General features: G+C 36.3%; 1 protein-coding gene and 1 pseudogene across 1 annotated transcript; both read right to left on the bottom strand.

Annotated features, from left to right (window-relative positions):
- Positions 1-14,733: 14,733 nt before the first annotated feature.
- LOC131640938 (GDSL esterase/lipase At1g29670-like) lies at positions 14,734-16,852 on the bottom strand. Its single transcript, XM_058911290.1, has 5 exons — positions 16,564-16,852; positions 15,990-16,117; positions 15,615-15,860; positions 15,239-15,476; positions 14,734-15,149 (listed from the first exon to the last, which is right to left on the bottom strand). The coding sequence occupies exons 1-5, from the start codon at positions 16,814-16,816 to the stop codon at positions 14,926-14,928; spliced, it is 1,089 nt and encodes a 362-aa protein (XP_058767273.1). The 5' UTR covers positions 16,817-16,852; the 3' UTR covers positions 14,734-14,925.
- Positions 16,853-22,324: 5,472 nt separating this feature from the next.
- On the bottom strand, positions 22,325-24,262 carry LOC131640942 (pescadillo homolog; annotated as a pseudogene).
- Between the last annotated feature and the right edge of the window lie 1,263 nt (positions 24,263-25,525).

Raw genomic sequence — 25,525 nt, 5'->3', positions numbered from 1 at the left:
TAGTGTGCTTGTGTTATGAGAAAATACGCAAAATCAAAGTGAATAGTGCCATACCTGACTTAGCTCTCATAAGGATGTTATAAATTTGGCTCTGACATCTCACCGGGTAGGTTAAGCTTGCATGCTTCAAAGTGCTCTAGGTGTTCTGCCATTTCCTTTCCTCCAAAGTTCACCATACTCTCTCTTGGTTCAGTGTTTTCCTCATTGCGTCCAACCTTCTTTTCTTTGATTGTGTCAACTTCCGTGGTGCCTGTAGAGATCAAGTGTGAGATGTGTTGTTCAACCACTATCTAATCATTCGCCCCCCTCCGACTTGTATCCAACCTGGTAACACAATGGCAGCACTGCAAACTCGAAATAAACATGAAAACAGAAAGACAAAAGAGAAAATTCAAATTAAACAAACTAAACAGAAAGCAAAGCAAAATAGATCCTCCCCCACACTTGAACTAAACATTGTCTCAATGTTTTAATTCCAGTGTGACGGAGATTACCAATCTCACTGATAAGGCGGTGGAGGAGGAGGGTCCTGAGGAAATTGCAACATGAGGCGTCGCATCATATCCTGGACATCATCCACCACTGCTCCTTGTCTGAACAACTCAACACCCTGTCGTGTTTGCTCGGTGCGGAGAGCGCCAATCTCCGTTTGCACCCACCCCCATTGATCCTGAGTCATGGAAGATGATCCAACAGTGTGCTGGAAGAACTGTCTAGGGGGCGGGACAGGGCGATCCTGGGCGGGGAGGTCATCTTCCATGTCATCACCTGCAAAATTATGGTCATGTGGAGGGCTTTCACCCATAAACTCACCTGTAGCTACATATAGCCAGTTAGCACGATTTGCAATAGAAACAGAATCAGGTGCAGGCAATGCCAAAACATGCTGTCCATGGACAGTTAGTGAGAAATACCCAGGCTTCACTATAATCATCCTCTGATTTACAAGAGTTTGCAAATCAATTTTCTTACCCGGTAAAGAAGGCTCATCATTCAACAAGTGGCCATAATCCAGGTGCTCAGCCAATTGAGAGATCATTCCCCCAACTGAAATCTCTCCACAAGAAGCATTACCAACTTGCTTCAGGTGGTTAGCAGCAAAAGCAGCGACATTCACCCGGCTTACCTCAAGCATGTTATGCAACAAAAATAGCTCTCTTTTCGCACAGACCCCTGTACTATCCCCCCTCCCAAACAAGGTAAAAGCCAAACCTTTCTGAGCATAACGGAAACAAGGGTTATGAATCCCCGAGGCCTTAGCCTTGCTTGGATTGTACCCAGCTGCACCAGTAATGGCTTCCCAGAATTCACAAGCAGGAAAAGTTTCAGGGGCAGCCCCTGGTCCAGAGGACGGTAATTTCAGTGCCTCCCCTACCTCTTCCACAGACAACACATGCTTATGCCCAAACATATAAAACTCTAGATCACCAAAGTACTCCATTTCGGAGCCATTCCATTTGTGTCTCAATTTGAAATCTACAGTGCTCAGGAATTCCAAAGTTAGGCCCTCATAAGTCGGTGCCTCAAACAGCATAAAAGGCAACATACCGATGTTGTGAAACATCCGGTAGACTTCATCTTTGAGGCCTAACTTGGTAAGAGTATCATCACAAATATATCTAGTCAGTAGCAATTTACGTTGCACTAAAATATCATACCTAGCTTTGTGTTCAGGAAGTGCAAACGTAATGCCATGGGCATTCTCTTCTTGGTCCCCTCTACGAACGGTTGCCCGACTTGGAGCGCGACGGACCCGCTGCCTCGGTTGGGAGGGTTCGGCAAAATCATCCCGAACATTACGGCGTGTGGTTGTCTTTCGGGGAGGCATTGTAATAGCTCTGCAAGAAAAAGTTAACAAAAACACACAAATAACACAAGGAAAAATTCGGAAAAATAAAAGTGCACGAAATCAAAAATCTGAACCGATAGAAGTGAAGAGGATGGAGAGTAGAACAACTTTTGTGAAAGCACTATGGTGTTTTGATGGGTGGTTGATGGTGGTATGATGAGTTTAGTGAAGGTGGAGGCTAGGGTTTAATGGAGGATGAGAAAGAAAAGTGGGAGAATGAATGGAAAGAAGAAGAAGATTGGTTATAATGGAGATGGGCCCCACATGGGGTTTTAAAAAAATTTGAAAAATTCTGCCCCGCACTGTTCACACGGTCCGTGTCCCTGCACACGGGCGGCCGTGTGAAAAAGCTGGATTGAAATTTTGGGGCGTGCTGAGGGCAACACGGGCCGTGTTGCTGCACACGGGCGCCCGTGTTGCAAGTGCTGAAGCCACTTTTTAAAATTTGTTATTTCTTCTTTTCAGGCAGTTTTCAACACGGGCCGTGTTACTGCACACGGGTGCCCGTGTTGATGGCTTTCAATGCACCAAAAATGGACACTCTCCGTGCCTTTTTACTCTAGTTGCGTCTACCGGTCCAAACTCTACCACCTACAAAAGAAACGCAATAAAACAAAGAAAATGAAAGTTAACGGAAACAAACGTGGGTTGCCTCCCACGGAGCGCTGCGTTTAACGTCGCATGGCTCGACGGTCCATCGTCCTACTAAGCAAGACGAATGACATCAACCTGTCCAACTGGTTGACCTTGGAAATATGGCTTTAATCTCTGCCCATTAACTTTAAAGATGTCTCCATTAGCTTGATTTTTTATTTCAACTACACCGTAAGGAAACACCTTATGAACCACAAATGGTCCCGACCATTTGGATCTCAATTTTCCCGGAAAAAGCTTCAAACAGGAATTGTACAGAAGGACCAGCTGTCCTTCCCAAAACTCTTTTTTCTGAATCCTCCTATCGTGCCACTTCTTGGTTTGTTCCTTGTAAACCTTGGCATTTTCGTACGCACGATTCCGGAACTCTTCTAATTCATGCAACTGTAAGATTCTAGAATTTCCTGCTAGAGACAAGTCCATGTTCAAAAATTTAGTTGCCCAAAATGCCTTGTGTTCAAGCTCTAAAGGCAAGTGACATGCTTTTCCATAAACAAGTTGGTATGGTGACATCCCGATGGGTGTTTTGAACGCCGTTCGGTAAGCCCATAACGCATCATCTAGCTTTGTTGCCCAATCCTTTCTCGACGAACTCACTGTCTTCTCGAGAATTTGTTTGAGCTGTCTATTAGACACCTCTACCTGACCACTTGTTTGAGGGTGATAAGGGGTGGCTATCCGATGCTTCACATTGTATTTCTCCAGGAGTTTCTCCATGAGGTGATTTAGGAAGTGCGTTCCTTCATCACTAATAAGTGCTCTCGGTACTCCAAACCTAGCAAATATGTTCTCTCTCAAGAACTTGACTACCACCTTTGCATCATTAGTTGGTAAAGCTACCGCCTCCACCCATTTTGAGACATAGTCCACTGCAACTAAGATGTAATTCTTCCCGAATGATGGTGGAAACGGACCCATGAAGTCAATTCCCCAAACATCGAATAGCTCCACCTCTAACATGAAATTCTGGGGCATTTGATTTCTTTTTGAAATGTTCTCAGTACGCTGACACTTATCACATTCTTTTACCATTTCCTGGGAATCTTTAAACAATGATGGCCAGTACAATCCTGACTGCAAGACTTTGGAGGCAGTACGGTCCCCACTAAAATGCCCTCCATATTCCGAGTCATGACATGCTCTCAACACATCCTTTTGCTCCTCCTCGGGCACACATCGTCTTATCAGCCCATCTACTCCTTTCTTGTATAGGTATGGGTCATCCCATAGATAGAACCTGCAATCATGAACAAACTTTTTCTTGCGGTTAGAATCAAAATCGTCAGGTATTATACCGCCAACAAGGTAGTTTGCGTAATCAGCAAACCAAGGCACTCCAATAACAGCTAGGATGTGTTCATCGGCAAACTCATCCTTTATTGGACGCCGCTCTTCTGTCTCCTCAATGGGTGACATTCGCGAAAGGTGATCTGCAACAGTGTTTTCACACCCTTTCTTGTCGCGAATCTCTACATCGAACTCTTGGAGAAGTAAAATCCACCTCAGAAGTCTGGGTTTCGAATCCTGCTTGGCAAAGAGATATTTTAAAGCAGCATGGTCAGTGTAAACAATCACTTTTGAACCCAACAGATATTGCCTGAATTTATCAAAGGCATACACAACAGCTAGCAACTCCTTCTCGGTGGTTGCATAATTGATCTGTGCAGGGTTCAAAACGTGACTGGCATAATAAATAACATGAAGCAATTCTTCTCTCCGCTGTCCAAGTACAGCCCCCACTGCAATGTCGCTAGCATCGCACATGATCTCAAAGGGTAGAGACCAATCAGGGGCAATCACAATGGGTGCAGACACTAGTTTATTTTTCAGTGTCTCAAATGCATCGGCACACTCTTTATCGAATACAAAAGTCCTGTCTTTAACCAACAAAGTGGTCAGCGGTTTGGCTATCTTTGAAAAATCCCTTATGAACCTGCGGTAGAATCCCGCATGGCCAAGGAAACTTCGAATACCTTTCTCATTCACAGGTGGTGGTAATTTTGAGATAACCTCCACCTTAGCTTGATCAACTTCGATTCCCCTGTGGGAGATCTTGTGACCAAGAACAATGCCTTCTCGTACCATGAAGTGGCACTTCTCCCAGTTTAGGATCAGATTACTTTCTTGACATCGCTGCAAAACAAGTGAAAGGTTAGCCAAACAATTATCAAAGGAGGAACCAAAAACCGAGAAGTCATCCATGAAAACTTCCATATGCTTTTCAAGCATATCAGCAAAAATAGAAGTCATGCATCTTTGGAAAGTCGCTGGGGCATTACACAACCCGAACGGCATCCTTCTATAAGCGAAGATACCGTATGGGCAAGTAAAGGCTGTCTTCTCTTGATCCTCCGGTGCAATCGCAATTTGGTTGTATCCAGAGTACCCATCCAGAAAACAATAATAGTCATGCCCAGCCAATCTTTCTAACATTTGGTCAATGAATGGCAATGGAAAGTGATCTTTTATTGTGGCCAGATTTAGTCTTCTGTAGTCTATGCACACTCGCCACCCAGTGACTGTTCTGGTAGGAATCAACTCATTCTTTTCATTAGCTATCACCGTTGTACCCCCTTTTTTAGGTACCACATGAACAGGGCTCACCCATGAACTGTCTGATATCGGGTAAATAAGACCTGCATCTAACAGCTTCACAACTTCCTTTCTCACTACCTCCTTCATAACTGGGTTCAATCTCCTTTGAGGCTGCACCACCGGTTTGTGATCTTCTTCCATGAGAATTTTGTGCATGCACATCGTAGGACTTATTCCCTTGAGGTCTTCAATTTTCCAACCCATAGCTCCCTTGAACTTTTTCAGAACTTCAATTAACTTGTCCTCTTGTATATTTTTCAAGCTCGAGCTAATGATGGCGGGACATTTTTCTTCAGAATCAAGGAAAACATATTTAAGATTCTCCGGAAGCTGTTTCAATTCTGAACTTTTTGGCTTTTCTTCATTGCAACCCAATGCTATTGGTTGCCTTAGATCTTCCCACCTATGTGTTCGAGAACCTTTAAAGATAGGTTGAGTTTCCAACATTGATACCACCTCCAAGTCATTATCACTGGCTTCTTCATTTTCTCCAAAAATTGACATGCTCAAAACTCTTTCGAGAGGTAATTGCAATACACTCTCCACATGATCACTTTCTACCACTTGTTGGAGCACTTGTATATTGCTACTAGTGCCAATATCCTCTTTATGCTTCATGGTATTATGAACATTGATTTTTAACTCTTCATCATAAACCTTCAAAGTCAGAGTGCCCCCATCCATATCTATCATGACTCTCCCCGTTTCCAAGAATGGTCGTCCCAAGATTATCGGCATCTCTTCGTCTTCTGGCATTTCAAGAATTACAAAATCTACCGGAATCACAAACTTATCCACTTTCACAAGGACGTCTTGGACTACTCCGTAAGGTCGCTTGACCGAATGATCTGCAAATTGGAGAGTCATCCGAGTGTCTTGGATTGCACCAATTCCCAACTTTTTGTAGATGGATAGAGGCATGAGACTGATACTTGCCCCCAGATCAATTAAAGCTCTCTTGAAAGATCTATCTCCAATAGTGCAAGGGATAGTAACTGCTCCTCTATCCTTCTTTTTCACGGGTATCTTCATGCCCTGCAAAATAGCACTACAAGTTTCTGTTAGAATAATGGGGTGGTCTGCAATGGTTCGCTTTTTAGCGATGATGTCCTTCATGAATTTGGCATAGGTGGGCATTTGCTCAAGTGCTTCCAACAACGGAATGTTCAGCTCCAGCTTTTTGAATAATTCCAGGAACTTCTCAAAATTCTTTTCTTGCTGCCCCTTTTTCTTGTTTCTTTGAGGGTAAGGCAGCTTGACTTCTGGTGTTGGTGTTAATACTTTTTCTTTCGTAACTGGTGCTGGTGTTACCACTTCTTCTTCCACTTGCTCATTCTCTCTTATGTCCAGCTCCACCTCAAGCAATTGATCCTCACTCTCCGAATCCTTTTCCACCACTTCACGTGGTTTCCCTCTCCGTGTAGTGACAGCATTGATTTTTTGATTGTCTTTAGGATTAGTAACAGTTGCGCTTGGGAGGGCTCCTGGTGCTTGCGGAATTGCAAGGTGTTGAGCAATTTGACTCATTTGTACTTCAAGGTTCTTGATTGAGGCTCCGGTGTTCCTTAAATTGCTACGTGTCTCTTCTTGGAATTGGGAGCTTTGAGCGGCCATCTTTTCAATGGCAATTTCCCAATCCGCCTTTCTTGGACCCTGTGGTTGGTATTGTTGTTGAGGTTGCTGGTATGGTTGTTGTTGCGGACGATATTGTTGTCCCTGTGGTTGGTATTGTTGAGTCTGAGGCTGATATGGTTGTTGTCCTTGAACCGGCTTCTGGACGTTTCCTTGCTGGTCTTTCCATGAGAAATTCGGATGATTTTTCCACCCCGGATTATATGTGTTGGCATAAGGATTGTTTTGCCTCAACATATGAATCTGCTCAACCTGTTCTTGAGTTGCTACACAATGCATAGCAAAGTGCGGTCCACCACATATTTCACAAAGAACCGCTTTAACTGGTTCCACCTGTGCTACTGTCTGAGTTCCAATATTCATCTTTTTTAACCTTCTCTCTACCTCTGCAGCAATCTGATCCTCCATCTTTACAACCTGTTCTGGCAACTTCAAATCAATTTTGCCCTTCGGTTGGCTCATGGTACGATCACACAACTCAAGATGCTCATTAGCAGCTATTGCCTCTATGATCCTTTTCATAACTGTGGCTGTAGCAAAATTTGTTGAACCACCAGCAGCGGTATCAATAAGCTGCTTTGTCTTAAGTCGCAACCCATTCACAAAATTCTGCATTTGCTCGGTAGCGTCCATGTTATGAGTGGGACATGCAGTCAAACACCTTTTGAACCACTTGTATGCATCCCCCAATGATTCCCCCTCTTTTTGTTTGAAATTTACAATGTCGTATCTTTTTCGGATGAACACCGACGCAGGAAAATATTCATTGAGGAATGCCGTTTCCATCTCTTGCCATGTTGTGATACTTGCAGCCGGAAGTGAGTAAAACCACTCCTCTGCGTCATCAGTAAGTGTAAACGGGAACATAACAAGTCTCTTGGCTTCCTCTGAATGACCTTCGATCTTCAACGAAGTTGTCGTAGTGAGAAATCTCTGAAGATGCTTATTTGCATCCTCGTTTATTCTTCCGGAGAACGGCTTGCTCTCTAACTGGCGAATGGTGGATGGATGCAATTGAAAATGTGCCACATTCACAGGTTGATTAACAATAGTCATCCGGTTGGGGTGAGCATTTGCCCCTCCATAGTCCCCTAACAATCTTTCTGCAGGAGGTTGATTTCCAGCCATGTTAACTGGTTCCTGAACTACCTCCCTGTCAAAGTCAGAGTCACTGTGCTCCGAATGCACAAACACTTCGTCGTCGCTTTCCTGATGTGGAACACTAAGACTTGCACTTGGTGCTGCCAGTCTTTCAATTCTTGCCTTGCGGCGTCTCTCGTGCAGAGCTCTTTCTGGTTCTGTGTCAAAGGAAAATTTAGCTGAGGTCTGACCTCGCATAAACAGTTAGACAACAGTTAGAACAGATACAAGACTGCAACAAAATTAAAATTAACAGATAAAAATAAAATTTTGGTCGCAGAGCAACAAAATTTCAATTGACTTAAAGTTCGGCTTATAGTTTAGCAGTCCCCGGCAACGGCGCCAAAAACTTGATCGGAAAATAGCAAGTGTACTACTTTTGTTACCGATGTAGTTATTAAAATGGAGTTGAATCCAAGTATCGATCATAAGGACTGCGGATAAAATATAAGCCTGGACTAAATTTCAACTGAACAAAAAGCTATTGTTGGTTTTTGATTTGCTTGATAAAACTACTAACTGTTTATAATTAAAAACGATAAGTAAATGATGATTTGGTTCACAAATGAGAAGGCATGCTAAGGTTGATGTATAAATCTTATGTAACTCCTTGAGAACACCGTTGTTCATGAAAAGATGTGACTACAATTGAGTATCAATTCCATAAAATAGTTTTCCCTAATTCCTTAGTGGAGAACTTATTAATACTTAAAAGTCAATTTCAATTCCTCAATAATTGATTTTAGTATTAAGGCATTATGCATCGTAATCTAGAATGAATGATCACTATGGTGAAATCCTTATTCCTAAGCGATTTACCGGTAATGTTTTGATTCAAAACGCATTAGAGTGGTGTGTCACGCCTAACCCTAATCATAGATCAACAAAATATTTTCCAATATGATGAAGCATGAAAATCTTTGAATCATAAACTCAAATTATAAAAACATCAAATTCATCACAACGGTTTTAAAAAGTCATTACATGAAAAGATTTAGGGACATCACCCTAGCATAAAATAGTTTAGCTACTCATAGTGTTTAAGAAAATAACAAGAGTAATTGAAGTAATTACAAGAAATTATCGGTTGATATGATCTCCAATCGCGAGTGCTCTTGAAGATCTCTTCCAAAACCCTTGACTCTTCTTTCTCTGTAATTCTCTATGCTCAATGATCCCCGATCCTGATTCCTTCTTCCTGTTAGGTTTTAGTAGTGTTGGCAGTCATCCCTCGCCTCCGAAAGGTCCAAAATACCCTTAATGAGTTCAAGGCTTTCAAAATATCAAAAGTTGGAAATCTGCCCGCGCCTACCAACACGGACCGTGTGCAGGAACACGGGTGCCCGTGTTGGTCAACTGCTTCAGCACCACAAATTCACTTTCTGCGCAGCTTTTCACACGGACCGTGTGCAGGAACACGGGTGCCCGTGTGAAACCTCTGTTTTTCTATCCAAAAACCAACTTTCCAGCCATCTTTTGACACGGCCCGTGTGCACACACACGGGTGCCCGTGTTGACCTCAGTTTTGGCTCTTTTGGTTTCTTTTTCTCGCTCGTGCGCGCCATTAACTTCGACCTCTCCCGTGCATTAACCTGGCCACACACAAACTAACAACCAACGCGTAAAACGGCACTTGGATAATACTCAGAACACACTAATCATGCAACAACATCACACAATCGACAAACAAGAAACTTACTAACAAAACCTATAACAATGCCACATAGTATTACCAAGATTATGACTTTTAGTCGGAAAAAGGTGCGGAAACTTACTAGAAATGGTGACCGATCAGTATGTACGATTGCACAAAGGAGAATAACTGTAATACGGTGAACTGACTTTAAAGAAATGTCGCGGTAAGCAAGAGTCGCCACCGACTTTTATTTTATCCAATTGGAAAGGCTAAAAGAACAGGAAAGACCTTTTGAAAAGATTTTGGAATCGGGGGGTAAGTTATACAAAGGGAAGGTTTAAGCCACCCTTTGTATCCATGGTTATCCATGGGCTCTTAATTGCTTAGCTCACTTGTTTGTTTGAATTGTTTGAAAAGATTTTCGAAGAAGAACTTTAGCTTGTAAATAAGCGTAGTCTTTTTTGAATTTTGATTTTGAAAAGAGGTGTAAAAAGTAATTTGAATTTTGGAGTAAGCAATTAGTAGCAACTACCCTAAGTTTGAAAAAATGTTCTTTTAGCTTTTCGGGCGAAAGGGTCTATCCATACCATGAGAGGGCAGGAAGTCTTTCAATTGGATGTTAAGGGTCATCGAGGTTTATCGTTCGCCATAAGACTGTCCCTACCATAAAGAGGGCAGGTAGTCTAAGGGAAGGATATAATAGTCATTAATCTTTTTAGGCATCATGCGAGGATACCTTAGCAATTTGGGACAATCATTTTATAAGGCAACATCGAGGGAGTTTCAATAACTTTGAAGGCGACAGGCAACATTGCTTTAGGTATCCTCGGAATCGAGGGGCTTGACTATTTAGTACACTTAGAGGCAACAGGCAACAATTTAGGCAACAAGAGGGATTACCCTAAAGGTGTGTGGGTGCAACAATCATGTGGTTAACTTCGATGACATTTATCTTGTAAGTTAGGTGATCTATGTTTAATTCATGGTTATCACTCCCTAAATTACTAACCACGCAGTTAATATCATACGGAAATTAAAAGCGGAAAGATAAAAGTCCTACGCAAATAAAAATATGAATAATTAATTTAATTATCTTGATCTTGAGAATTAACAGAACAATAATAGGGGTGAGTGTAAGAAAAGTTCCTTAACAGATGAAGTAAACCAAACCTATAAGGCAAAAGTAAAAATTAAATTTAAATGAGAAAGGGATCGGAACTTAGCTTTTTGATTAGCATGGCGCGTGGTCGGTCGGAGAATCTTGATTAATCCTGAAAATTTGAACAAAGAAAGAAAAAGGTTAGTGTATTGACTGATCTAAACCCTAATTGATTACAAACCCTAAAAGTTTACAAACCCTAAAGGTTTTTTAAGAAAACTTATTATGACCCAAAAGGTTTGTGAAACTTAAAAAAATGCGTTAGTGGATAACACCTACCTGAAGATTATAAGGTTTATAAATAAATCGAGTTTAACAAAAACTTAATTACTAATTTTCAATTAAATAATTAATTAGAAGTATATACAAAAATAACAATTTTTATTATTTAAAAGATAATTATTGACAAATTTGTGGAAAAGTCGAGTTTTCGATTAAAAATAAATAAATGTAAAATTATTATAAAGAAAATTTTATTTATTAAATAATTGAAAATAAATAAATAATAAAAAAAGAAAAGAATTATAAACTAAAAAGAAAAAGAAATAGCCAAAGTAATTAAAAATAAAAAAAATTAGAAAACTTAGCTGGTAATCTGGTGTGGCAGCTTCATGATGGACCATGATGGACCAGCAAATCCCGGGCGTCCGATCAGATTAGATGATGAACCCAAGGTATGGATTTGAGGCTATATCGTGAGGCTTCATGGATGCTGCATACAGGATTAGGAAGCAAATATTTCATAAAAATATAAGTTGGAGCAAGGGATTACGTTGCTTCCCTCTACCACTCAACTAAAGCTTGCTCACTGATATATACACGCGACGAAGGTAATATAAGGGAAAACAAGTTTAAGAAAATTATATAAAAAAAAAGAAATCTTCGCGCCCATGCCCTTCATCTTCAACCTTGGGTTTCTGGAAAAATATGAGACTTTACCCACGGTTTCCTTGCGTGGCCAAAAGTCCTCATCATCCCAACCTGCAAATCAACTTCAATAAACACACAAAAATATGCCAAACTAACTATAAAGACCCTCACAAATTCATTGGCCTTGTCAATTTTACACGAAATCGCCTCTAATCGCAATCCCTCTTTGGAGCAACCACAACCCTAACAATGGTGTCCGGTTAAACCTGCGTCAAAACTCAATAATACCAGCCCAGAAATTTTCCAGACAATCATATGAACTTAAACATATAATCGAAAAGCATGTCTGATGCATAATTTGGCGAAATCGAGTCTCAAGAAATATTAGACAAACCGTGAATGATATGAACCTGATACAGGGCGCTGCGGCTGTGGGTGAGGATTGGGATTGTTTCTGAGAATGCCGAGGAAGGTCCCTTGATGCGTAGAAGGACTTGAAGCAGTCTCTAACTCTGCCTGCCACCTCCCTTTACCTCACGGTTTTTGTTGAATACAGTCTATGAAGCTGCAACCAAAAAACCTCCCCTTTATGCTGGGTCAATTGGATTTATATAGAGTGATGTGTTAGGTTAACATAATTTGAAAGAATCAAAGAGATTGGATAAAAAAGATTTGATTTGGAGGAGAAGATATTTGATTGAAATTTGCTATTTTCGTTTTGCTTCGAATCCGGTACTTTCACGGGAAACCTGTTGTTGCAGCTTCTCTTTTTTTTTTTTTGAATATTTTCTTTGTAGTAACAATTAATAATAATAAAATCTACCTAAAAGAAAAGGACCTATAATAATAATAATAATAATGAGATTTAAAAGATTTTTTAGAAAAACTAATTAAAGCTTAAAAATACTATGAAATAAAATTCAAAACTAAATAAAAATGATTTAAATTGTAAATCTAAAAAACAAACTAATAATAATAAGACTAAAACTAAAAGCTATAGAAATCTAAAAAAAATAGTAATAACAAAATGTCAAAATAATAAAGGTGGTGAGTTTCGAACCCGGGACCTTACACTTACACCCGCAAGTCTTACACTCTTACCAAATGCGCCATCAATTTTATTCGTAATAAAGTGACATTTGCAAATATATGAGGGTAAATTTTGGGGTATGACAATAACCTATTGGGTAAAGAGGTGGACGTTCGTGAAGTGTCAAAAGAAAAGTCAGTAGATATTGGGTCTTTTGATGAAGCTATAGGTAGGTATAGAGATAGGGTGGGACAGGTGGGTAGCAGATTGAGTAGTGAGGAAGCCATATCGTCTTTTTCCGGATCAAAAGGAACCATTGTACCGTGTAGCTGTGGTTCTTTTGGTGTAGTACTTTTTTCCAAAAAAGTCAATAGAAGGGTTAATAATAAGTCAATAAAGTTTAAACATTTATTGGACTTGGTGGGGGCCCCCAAATCAAAATGGTGCAGAGTAAAGGGAAAAAAGAAAAAAGTTGTTTATGTTAAAGATATGCAAAACTGGAATTGGGCAGGAGCTAGTAGCTGGTAAAAACAAGGAAGTGATGGTTTTATCTTCTGAAGAGTCTGGAACGATGATGGAAGGTGGGTCTGTTGGTATTTTCTGTTATGGAAATTAATCAGAAGAATCATATATTGTTAGGGGAAATAGACGGAAACAGGACAATTTGGATTTTAGTTTTTTAGACAAAATTTGGAGTGGTAGTGGAGGACTAAAAAAAAAAGATTATAAAAAGAAAATCATTGAGATGGAGAAAATGGATAGGTTGAGAAAGGAAGGTGGGAAGGTGCAATCAAATTTGTGTCGATGATTGTTGGATATTTAAACATTAGAGGGGGAGGTAGTAGAATCAAAAGGAGAAGGGTTAGTCATATCATTAAAAAGGGAAGGGAGGATATTTTTCTTATTTAAAAGACAAAGTTAACCACAGTATTATAAGCTTCAGGGAGGAGTTTTTGGAGGCCCGAAAAGATCGACTTTTCTTTCTCTAGATCGGAAGGAATGTCGGGAGGTTTGGTGATTATTTGGAATACTTATGGTATCGAGGTGATTAGTAGTTTTCAAGGTATGGGTTATTTGAGAATAAAAGTTAGATGGCATAACTCTATTTATTATGTTGTCAACGTTTGTTCGCCGTGCTCCTTGGTGTTAAAGAGGGAGTTATGGAGGATCTTATTGAAGTTAAAATATTTGTTCTTGGACGGGAGGTTGGTTGATCGGTGGTGACTTTAATGCGGTGAAGAATTATGAAGAGCGTATTGGGAGATCTTTCTTCAGCAATAATTTGGAGTGGGGGAAGTTTTTAAAGTTCATTGAAGATAGTGAGTTAATCGTTATTCCTTCAAAAGGAAAGAATTTCTCTTGGTTTTGTGGAGATGGGAAGACTAAGAGTAGGATTGATAGATTTTTGGTGGCGGAGAACATCATTAGAGATTGGGGAGTGGTGAGAAAATTCATAGGAGATAGAGATATTTCGGATCATTACCCCGTTTGGTTAGTGGTGGATCGAGCAAATTGGGGGCCGAAACCTTTCAAATGTAAAATGATTAGGCAACGATTTTTATGCTCTTGTTTGGTTTTGTCTGACTGATATGTCTATTCACTTTAATAATTTCTTTCTTTCTAACAAAATAAAAGAAAATATATTAAGTACGAATAAATTCAAATCTATTTAACATTAATTATTATATTTAGCAATAACTAATTTTTAGACTACAGACATTACAATGAATATAGAAAAATGTGCAATTGAGAACTTTTATGGTTTTATCTCCTTCTTGTTCGAGTTATTAGTTTTGAGGGGTTTGGTCTATGAGTTTTTTCTTTGTACTTTTTTTGGCTGTTGAAGTTCTTTTTTTTTCTATGCTAGGCACTCCTTCATCTGGTTTATAGGCATAAAAGAAATGGTTAAATATGTTTTTAATCCCTATAAAATTGTTCAAAATGGCCTTTAGTCCCTACAAAAAAAATATTGACTTTTAGTCCCAATAAAATTATTTTTGCAATCAGTTTTAGTCCCTATAGAGGGACCAAAAGTGAGTGCAAAAGTAATTTTATAGGGACTAAAAGTCAATATATTTTTTATAGGGACTAAAAGCCAAAATTAAAATATTTATAGGGACCAAAAACATATTTAACCCTAAAAAAAAATAAAATAAATAGAATACGAATTGTTCAAATTATTTAACATTAATTATTAAATTTAGACAGAACCAATTCTTACATGGATCAAACTAAGCCACAAAGGCAATCGTAATTTATTCTACTCAATATGTCATTGCTTATTGTTTACACTTAATAAAGTGAGCTTATATTTTGGTATTGCAAACAAATTGAGTTTATTTTAGGATGCTGTACTATATTTAAAGTTGGAGTTGAGCGAGATGTTTAATATCCATTGGAGAAGCTATATCTGGATTATTATTATTGTCGTACGAAACTGATGCAGTGTAATTGTTTGCATCTTCTGTAGGATGGATTCCATCGTAAAAAATGTACTCTCTTCTATTTGGGCAAGGTGTCGAGCCACGGATACAAAATCCATCAGATTTCATTCGACAACAAGATGCATTAAAATTGGTAAAACCTGAAATCCAAAAGAACATATGGCATTAACATTATAAACAATTTAGTTATTAATTTAGAATATAAATTTAATTTGGCTGAAATAATTACCAAGTGAATCGTCTAATCTGATAGCAGTAGTATTTATAAAAATAGTTTTGGAATCAGGATGTTCGATATTGAGTTGATTTACTAGAGATCTAAGCTTGTGACTAAATATTGCTTCAATATCATTTAGCTTTTCAACACATGATCCATTCACAGAACTATTAGCGAGGATCATTGGAGTGCAACCGATTTTACCAAGCCCAACTGCCACAAATTTTCTTGCCCCATCATTATACAAAGTCTGTCAACCAAAAACAACAATTTAGATATCTTTATGAAAAATAAATTTTAACTTCAAAATACTCCTATCTAACATAAAACACTTCATATAGTATTTTATAAGTAGCCATAAAAATAATTAATATATATTTGTGTGTACCTTTCCATAAACCGAATATTGGTCAATAAGAACTTTGGCATATTCTTCGGGGTTGTACATGCGACTTGTATTATAGAGATTGGGTTGAAAATAATTTAATGCATAATCGTTGGTGCCTATATAAATGTAATACAAACACTTATTTAAATATTGTCTGGCATTTCTAAAACCTCCAAGCTTTGTAGCAATTCGAGCAACAATAATTTTGTGATTGTTAATCTGTTGTCCATAGTCGATATTAGTACCCTGCACATATTAAGTTAATCTAATTTAGTGAGAGTTAATATTATTAACACTTCAAAACTTAAATAAATTAAAGACATTAATTAATTGCATGGAGGTGAGGGAATAAATATGGATAAATAGATACAATACCGCTGTACGTTTTCCAGTTTCATTACGAATTCCAGCAGAAGCTGATGCATAATTCACACCTTTTAATATATCAAATCCAGTAGTATTTGCAAATGGTGGGATGAATTTCCCAAATCCAAGGAGTTGACCTACAGCATTTAAATATTAGCTTATGTGATTTGTAAAAAAATTCATATAAGTCTTCCCATATTTAAAGGCTTCACTGTGAATATTGTTAGTGTATACATATTCATATCATTAACTTTAGAGATACAAATTAAATATTTTATCAATCATAATGACCATTTCAATGTAAACTACTATTGTATGAACTAAAAAAAAAAAGGAAATAAAGAAAAATAATATATATCAGTACTGACCAAAATCAAACAAAAAAAAAATTTGAGATTGAACAAAAAAAAAGAAATATATCAGTAGGGATGAAATACAAATTTAAACTATTTTAAATATAATAATGAACATATTTTTTAAACATGACCTGGAATATTAATTGCACATGAGGTATTAAGCCAACAATTCATATCTCTTAAAAACAAAAGGTTCTTAATGATGCAAATAACTATTACGGTATTACCAATAATGTCAATTTGTGTTTTTCCATTGGTAACTCTTCCAGTTGGGCCTTCGGGAAAGTCGATGCCATATGGCTTGTAATCAGCTTTTGCATTTGTTGGGATATAGTTGTTATTTCCACTGTCAGAGAATGAGTCTCCAAATATAAAAAGACAAGGCACTTGAGATGAATTTCCATTGACACAGTGTTGCATGAAGCATGCAACCAAGAGACAAAGATGGTAAACAAACCAGAACTTAGTTTCAAATGCCATTTTTTTGTATGCAAATAATTATGATATAGGAAACAAGTGCTTTTGATATGCATATATAACAAGAAGGAGGGTGTTTATATAGGTTATTTGCTGCCAAAATTTTCAAAACATTTAAAAACATTTAATTAAAAAGGCATCGTGAAGTATATGACAAGTTAAGTAATTAAAAATTTGTCAAAAAAATATCAATGAAGGACCACAATTACTTTTAATTTTGAAACTGATGACAGATTTTATAAGTTATATAATTTTGATGGAACTAAAATTTGAATGGGTTAATTCCCTTCGAACAATAAGAGGTCAATGTTGAAAATGAATTTGTTTGAAAGGGAAATTAGTTGCATTAATGATACTTTCTCCAATAATTATGAGATCCAAATGATGAATTTCCTAAATATTGATCATGCATTGGTATCACTAAAATATTTTTAAATTGTTTATAGGGAGTGTTGAGACAACATTTTGAAAAGATAAGTTAGGTTATATATTAATATAATATCAGAGTCCGTCAATCAGATCATAGATGTCCACTTTTAATATTTTTATACTAAATTTAAAAGAGTGGTGGGCTTGGAGGGGTCTATTGAAAAAATATAAAGTTTCATAATAATTAGAGATAGAGTTTTGAAAGAGTTTACATAGAAGAACTCCCTCGCATACAATCGGTTTTATAACATTTGACAAACATTCATACCACGTGTTAGACACTTATGACTTGCTAGCACTAAACCAAAGACAACACATCTTTCATAAAGAATCCAAATAATCACACATGTTTTTAAGATTGCATTCCCATCCAAAAGGGTACAGCGACATAAATTCTTGCTTGTCACATGTGTTTTTAAGAATGTATTCCCATCCAAAAGGGTTTAGTGACATAAATTTTTGCCCGCCACTTTAATGACATACATTGAAGATTAACCAATATAAAGGTAACATAAATAATTACTTGATTTCAAATACAAAAAAGTCAAAACAAACATTATAAGAGGACCACATAAATAATTACCTTAATTCTAATAATAAACAAAAAGAAAATACATCAAAACCAAAAAATACATTGAAATCCAAAAATTATATATTACATTAAAATCAAAATGATACAAAATAACATGCCATTTGCATATCATATTAAATAATTTTGTTAGCAAAAGACTTGTGGAATGTACTCGAAGCTTTCAAATCTAATTCCTCTCACTTTTCGTTGTTGAAGTTGGAAATGTTTCCTTTAAACGCCTTCTGTAATCCAAAATGCATCAAAACATGATTGACTTGAATTTTCCACTAATCTTTATTGCACTTGAAAAACATGACATTGTAGGCAAAACCTTTCCTACAACAAAATAGTTTTCCAACCAACACAATGTATATAATTTTTTTTTGATGTGCAAGATCAGACAAAACTGCAACCACAAAGCAAACTAAAAATTTACACCCAACTAAACCAAGGCACTTTTGACACTTTAGTCCAAGCCTAAAACAACACCATCCAACTCATTTTAGTTTGTCGAGCTCATCGTAATAGTAATTTCCTCTAATCACATGTATCACCTACAAACAAAACATTGTTGCTGCTAACCCAAATTGCCCATGTAGCAGCAACCCATAAAAGACCACTAACACTTATAGATACATCTCCTTTAAGAAGCTGACAAAATGATTCAAAATGTGCTAACAAAGAATCTGCTAAAACCAAACAATTTAGCCCCAACCAATTGGCTTTCCACAAATTCTTAGATAGTAAGCACGAAATTTAAATTAAGCTAGAACCAGTGAACTTTCAATAAACACATCTTTGAACATAAAATTATCACTAGTACAAAAAGAAAAATATAATTTAAAAATTTACACCCGATATTCTAAAAACGGGTGTAAATTAGAAACGTGATGGCAATTTTGTAAATAAAGTTTCATTTTAATGATTAACATGTGATAAATTATACTCTATTTATTAAAAATCGGATGTAAATTAAAAATATTATTATAATCAGATCTCAATTACTCTCATTAAATTTAAAACGGGTGTAAATTTAAATTGCTTAAAAAAATTATTTAATTTTATAACTCAACTCGACACTTCAACTCGACACCGCAAATAAACATATCCACAATCTTCAAACATTCGTTTCATTGACGCATCTAAACCTGCAAAAGAGTTTCCAACATACAACTTCACTTGCCTCACTATTCAGATCGCAACAACGCAACACACAACCCATCATCCATCTGCAGCACATCGACACAACCTTATCCTTCAAGCAGATTCAACAGCAACCATGGTGCATCAACAACAGAAGCACAACCTACAGATCCTCCATCTTTAATATCAACTTTCAGCACAGATTTCCTCCAATCTTCAACGCAATCGCAAACACCAACGCGAGCTTCACCTCACAGACCACATCATCGTCATCGGCGAAAACGAAAACTGACACACACAATTGTAACGATTCGAGAACACAGGTGAGCTCAATGCAGCAACGTCATTGATCATCCTTATCTGATTCAATCTACAATAACGATTCAGGACGCTTTTCTGACGATATTTTTGCTCATCTTTAACCAAAACCAAAGCCACCCTAATTCTCACCCTCAAAACGAGGTTGAGATTCTATCTAATTACTAATCAAGTTTTATTTTTCTTGTGTGCTTGTATCACACCCAAGTAAGTTCTCACCGTTCCTCTTAGATATTTAACTCCAAATTTTATGATTCTTTTTTCTTGTAATTTCTCAACAATTTGTTTATGCTAAATGTAAAATTAATAGGTAAATTTGAACTTTCAAATGTGAGAGATGGATGCATGGAAAGTGTTTGTAAAAATGTCTGTTTGAACTTTGAAGGACTTCTTCATATACACCTTCTGCAAGGAAAGGATCTCGACCTGCTCATTGTCATTTTTCTTTATAATAATGGTTCTCTTTATGGTAAATGATACTCTAACTTATACTTCAAATTCTTCCTTGAAAAGTCCAAATCACATTTCAATATCTTCCAACTCTATAATAGTTTCATATGTGTAATTCATATAGTGATCTTCCAGGTTCTTCATTTCCTGCAAACATTCTTTTTCTAAACCTCTAACCCTTAATATCTTTTGACTTTATCTGTTTTGTTGACTTTGTTATCATTGACTTGCAGGGAATGAATTCTTTAAGCAGCAGAAGTATCCTGAAGCTATTAAGCATTACACCAAGTCTTTAAGAAGAAACCCAAAAGATCCTAGGGTACTCATATTTTTTTAATACAATTGGCGATCCTGGTGGTTGTGTTAACGTGGTTCCTAATATGTTGAATTCTTCATTTCTTTCAGGCTTATAGTAATAGAGCTGCATGCTACACACCAAACTGGAGGCAATGCCTGAAGGTTTAAAGGATGCAGAGAAGTGCATTGAGCTTGATCCAACCTTCACCAAGGGTTATACCAGGAAGGGTGCAGTTCAGTTTTTCATGAAAGAATATGAAAAGGCTTTGGAAATACATAATAATTTAACATTATGCATAAATTAAGGACATTATGTTATTTTAGGCGGGGCGGGGGATATTTACGCCACCCCCGTCCTCGAAGTGCCTTCGGGGAGACTTTTTTCCCCATCCCCGTTCCCGTGGGGGGAAAATTTCCCGTCTTTGGGGCCCCAAACGGGGAATCCCCATGGGGATCTCCGCTAATGGGGACAAGTTGACATGCCTAAATCGTAGTAACACAACCATGCCACCATTGCAACATGGTTCACAGTGCACAAGAACATGATCGGCGACAATATCTTCGCGAATTAGTTTTGTCGTTCGTGATTAAGTTGGGCATAGTTTCTTTCCCTCCCTTTGTTTTACCTTTGCATTAGTTCATATTTGTTTTCGTCTTTCACTGTACGTGGGAACCAGTTATGAATCCTGGAACTTAGACTTGGCCTTGTTGAATTATTTTTATGAATGTTTTTTAATCTTTTTAAAATTTTTACGTACATGAAATAAAATATACAAGAAAAAGAATGTATATAATTAATCATAATCGGTTATGAATACTGGAACTTAGACTTGGTGTTTAGAAGGTTATAAAAAGTTCTTCAAAAAAAAGAACTCAGAATTTAATTTCTAAGTCGAGATTTGCATTACTTTTATCCTCATCTTTTGAAATTTAAAAAATTGATATTTAATTCTTCTTATTTTAAAAATGCTTGTAATTTCGTAAAGAAATAGTTTATAGTATTCTAAACACTGATGAAAAAATTATTCAAATACTTAAAAATTTAAATGTAATTAAATAGTTTTTAAAATTTAAAAAAATAGTAGGTACTGAAATTGCGTCCATGAAAATTTGGGTTAATAGTAATTCACCCCTGTAATGTTAGCAAATTTTCCTTTTCCCCCTCCCTACCTTTTGGCAACGGTTTTTTCAAAAAAACCGTTGCCAAAACCTGCCTTTGGCAACGGTGGGGGGTAAACCAAAACACGCTCACATTACAGGGGGTCAACTACTATTAACCCTCAAAATTTTATAGGGACTAAAATATGTCATTTTGTTAATAGGGACTAAAAATAAAATTTGAAATATCTATAAGGATCAAAAACATACTTAACCCTGTAAACAATGTTGTTAATTTTGTTATTTTACAAACAGTGTCTATAACACTACGAGAAAATTGACTTTCTGTTACACTCAAAAGTTGTCGCTAAAAGTCAATAATCTGTTGCTAAATGTCTGCAAATCTTTTAGTGACACCCTCCTTTGGAATCAACTTTAAGGGGGTGTGGTGTGACGCTGGATGTCATTGTAACTTTTAGCTACAGACAAAGCTATACGACAGTCACGACAGGTTATTCTAGTATTATAATTAGTAAAACTTATACCTACGACTTTTTAGATGTCACTAAAACATATATAAATTTTAATTTTTTTTAAATATAAATTTTGTTTTTGCTGCCACTGAAACTTCAATAAACAAAATTTTTATTATATGAAAATATAATAAATTTATAATTTTACAATGACAAATATTATTAATATTAAAATTAAATGACTAATTATAAATATTTTAAAATACATTAAGAACCATGACAAAGTTAAATCACTAAAATTAAAAAATTATCCCATTTTATATTAAATTCAAATACTTCAACATAGAAAGTTTCATTCATTCTTAGATGTGCCATCTGCAGCAGCCGTGGTGAAGCACTACATACTCGTCCTGAGTACTGAACATCTATTCTTCTCCCTTTTCAATATAACTTACCAATGAAACAACACAAATAAAAAAAATGAAAAACAAGACCTTGTATTGGACCATATTTTGTTGTAATAGTTGAAGTGTTTGACCCAACCTTGATTGGCATCTTTAAGAGATTCATTACCATCTTTAAGAGATTCATTACCGATTAACAAATAGCACTTGCAAGAATCTAAAAGTGTAGCCCTTAAGTTAAAAAATGGTAGCCCTCAAGTTCTAACACAAACACATTAATTAATAACTAGTAAATATGTAAACCACTCAACTATCTCATCAACCGGTTATTTTTATAAATGTTAGTACTTTAAGTATAATCCTTTAAGAGATGATGCCTGTTCTTAACATCACAAACCCATACATGAATTCATTTTACAAGATCGTAAACCTTATATTGAAAAAACTAACACAAACATTAACTCAACAAATGCTATATAAGGTCATACCTCCCTGCTCAGGAAGATTTTGACATTTTGAAAGAGATTTTTGCATTGTCGTGTCTCTTCATCATATTCCTCTTCATCTTCACCAGCAGCTTTCTCAACAAGGTTCATTAGTGCACCAGGTTCATTAGAAGGCAGTTGATGTTGAAGTTGAGAAAGTCTTAGTTCAGAATTTTCATTATCGGTCTCTGCCCTAAATGGATTGGACTCCCGTTGTTCAGATTCAACTGATTGAGAAGCTTCAAAATTCAGTATGGCAGGTCTGGTGTTGGCATTGGCATATCGTGACAGTTCATATAGATCTTCAAAACTTGAAGTAAAAAAATTGATTAGCGCATAAACTAAATCTCTACAAGACTGTTTAATTCAAGTTTCTATAGTTTGCTACAGTTTTGAGAAAATAGTACCTGCTACCAAAGCCTCCAAGCGAGGATCAAGTATTGGAGGATACTTCAACTTTATGGAATGGTAGAGGTGGAAATTGTTAAAACCAAGAAGAGGCTGCAACGATTTTTATATAGATTTAAGAAATTAGAAGTTGTTCATAACAATAAGTATATAGATGTCATCTGGAATCGTATAATTATATTTGGTTTACACGTGAATCACATGATGATCCTAACACAACTGAACTTATTAAAATTATGTGTTTCCATGAATAAGATTTATAGCCCTATTACTTCAAATGAAAAGTATATCAATGAGTAAGCAAAAAATGAACATACATTTTTAAAATATGAAATTAAACTCACCTCATATATTTGCAGAAAGTTTAGCATAGTAGGAATGTCAACATCAATAGACACAACTTGCTGCAGTGAATGAGGAGTTAACCAAGAAATTGTCTGGCCCTCAACTTCCACCTGCACAAATAACATAATAAGTACATAAAACATATAATTACGATCAATTAACATAACAAATGGCCATAATTGGTACCTGGTAGTATATGCCTTTAACAGACAGACACAAATGTTTTTCTCAATTTGTGAGTACAGGATACGAATGCTTGCCATTCATGTGCCAATCTATATAACAGGAGCAGAAAATAAATAAATAAGATAATATTATTACAACATATTAATCTAAAGCTATTATAGTTCAATGTTTATGTCTTCGGCATTTATGGACCCGCTCCACATCAATTTTTTGCTCTCGGTCGCAAGTAACGCTGAAAAAAGATGTACCATAGTAAGGCAGTCATCCAACTCTCCAAGGGCATCCACGAATCTCGGGTACCTCTGTCGAATGATCCTATCAATTTTGGGTTTTGGTGTTTTCTCCCGCAACCGATTTGCACGTTCAATGTTTTTCTTTGCCTCAGCTTTCTTGATTTTCCTTTCATGTACTCTTATTGCTCTATGAATTTCCAGCAAAGGCTCGTGATGCAGAAAGTTAATATCTTTAGAATGGTAGTAAGTCTTATCATTTCCTTTGAACTTTTTCTTAGGTTCCCTAGGAGTTACACCTTTCAAAATGCATAATTTCCTAAAATTTAAAAAACCCAAGAAAAAAAACAAAGTTTTCACAATTAACCTATTCAAAGTGATTGTGAGAATACTATACAAGACCTGAAAAGGGGTAAACTGACTTGAAGTTGCTTAAGTGCCTGAGTCCTAGTGAGAAATTTGGCAGCATTTCCCTACTTTTTCTTCCCCTGTCATACAAAAATACAACACAAGAAGATGTTACCAGTAAGAACATTCTCCAAAAGCATAGTTATTAGAAAGGGAGAATAAGAGATGTTCAGTACTCACGGCGGGTCTGTAGTGCTTCACCATGGCTGCTGCAGATAGATGCAAAGTAAACTAATGGAGGTTTGGACAGTAAGTACAATAGATGAATAAATATCCAGATAGACGAGCTGACCATAAAATTTCATCAATATTTTCCAACCTGTGTCAAAGAAAAAGAGCAAAGTTATGTCTAGAATAAAAATTCCTAGCTTTGCAATATTCAATGTCTTTGTAAATTTGATCGAGATAAATATTTAACCCCAAGAAAGGTAACCCAACCAAGGCTGACTACTATTTGATTATAACTTGTAATATATTGTAAGGCAGGAAATGTTGCAACAGGTTCTACTTCCGCAGCTGTTAATTCAACCTACATAATGTAAATGACGCTGATAAGATATAACAAGAACCTTCATAAACGACAACAACAACAGAAGCAGCATTAGCATAGTTAGAAGTGAAGACAGTGGGAGGAAAGGCAATGTGGATGGAAAAAGCTGTGAATGATATTCAGAGTAACATGTCTAGCAGGGGAAATCATCATTGGGCAAACAGGGAAGAATTATATGCAAATTTATCCCAAGGAAATCGAACAACTAAATAAATTGTCTTTGATTGTAAAGCAAATCTATACTAAGTGAAAATTGAGAATGTATTCAATAGTTTCATTAAAGTAAATAATAGCCAAATTTGATAATGTATTTGAAGGGAATGTTATAATGGCCAAATTGAGAATATATTTTTATTATTAAATTAAATAAATTTTATAATATTTGAAGGAAATGTTAAATAAAATGTTATGATGTTTGAAGGTAAAGTATAAGGTGTTGTGTAAATTAAATATATTTTTTTATGAAATTTGTATGCAGCATTTAAGAAATGTAGGGTTTTTTTGGAATGATGCAATAATATAAAATTATTCTCATAAGTGTTTAGGGGACATTTATCAATCACTTAAAGATAAATAACATGAACGCTAAAGATAGATCTCACAAGTAATTTATGGAACATTTGTGAGGTGTGGCGAAATTTGTATTGACAACACACAAAAATGGTTGCTTAATCTTTTCATAAGCAACAATTTACACATGTTATATAATAATTTATTGCCAAAAACAATAAATGTTGTAGTGGATGAACACAATAACTACACAACGATGTAAAGTTGAAATTCCAAAATTTGAAGAAAAACCACGACTATTGTCAAATGATAACTTAAAAATACAACTATAAAAATTGATACCACGTATAGACCACCTTCAATTATCCGAAAGTTCCAATACATCCACACTCTTTAAAATAAATATT

This window comes from Vicia villosa, unplaced genomic scaffold (genome assembly GCF_029867415.1).
Source record: "Vicia villosa cultivar HV-30 ecotype Madison, WI unplaced genomic scaffold, Vvil1.0 ctg.003412F_1_1, whole genome shotgun sequence".
Taxonomy (NCBI): Eukaryota; Viridiplantae; Streptophyta; class Magnoliopsida; order Fabales; family Fabaceae; genus Vicia; species Vicia villosa.
This window is presented reverse-complemented; position numbering and strand designations above follow the sequence as displayed.

What these genes read in the sequence shown, in the direction of transcription:
- LOC131640938 (XM_058911290.1), bottom strand. Translation starts at nt 16,816, where the DNA reads ATGGCATTTGAAACTAAGTTCTGGTTTGTTTACCATCTTTGTCTCTTG. An exon ending in AACACAAATTGACATTATTG is followed by an intron (nt 16,118 to 16,563) that starts GTAATACCGTAA and finishes TAAATGCTGTAG; the next exon opens with GTCAACTCCTTGGATTTGGG. An exon ending in AAACTGGAAAACGTACAGCG is followed by an intron (nt 15,861 to 15,989) that starts GTATTGTATCTA and finishes TAATATGTGCAG; the next exon opens with GGTACTAATATCGACTATGG.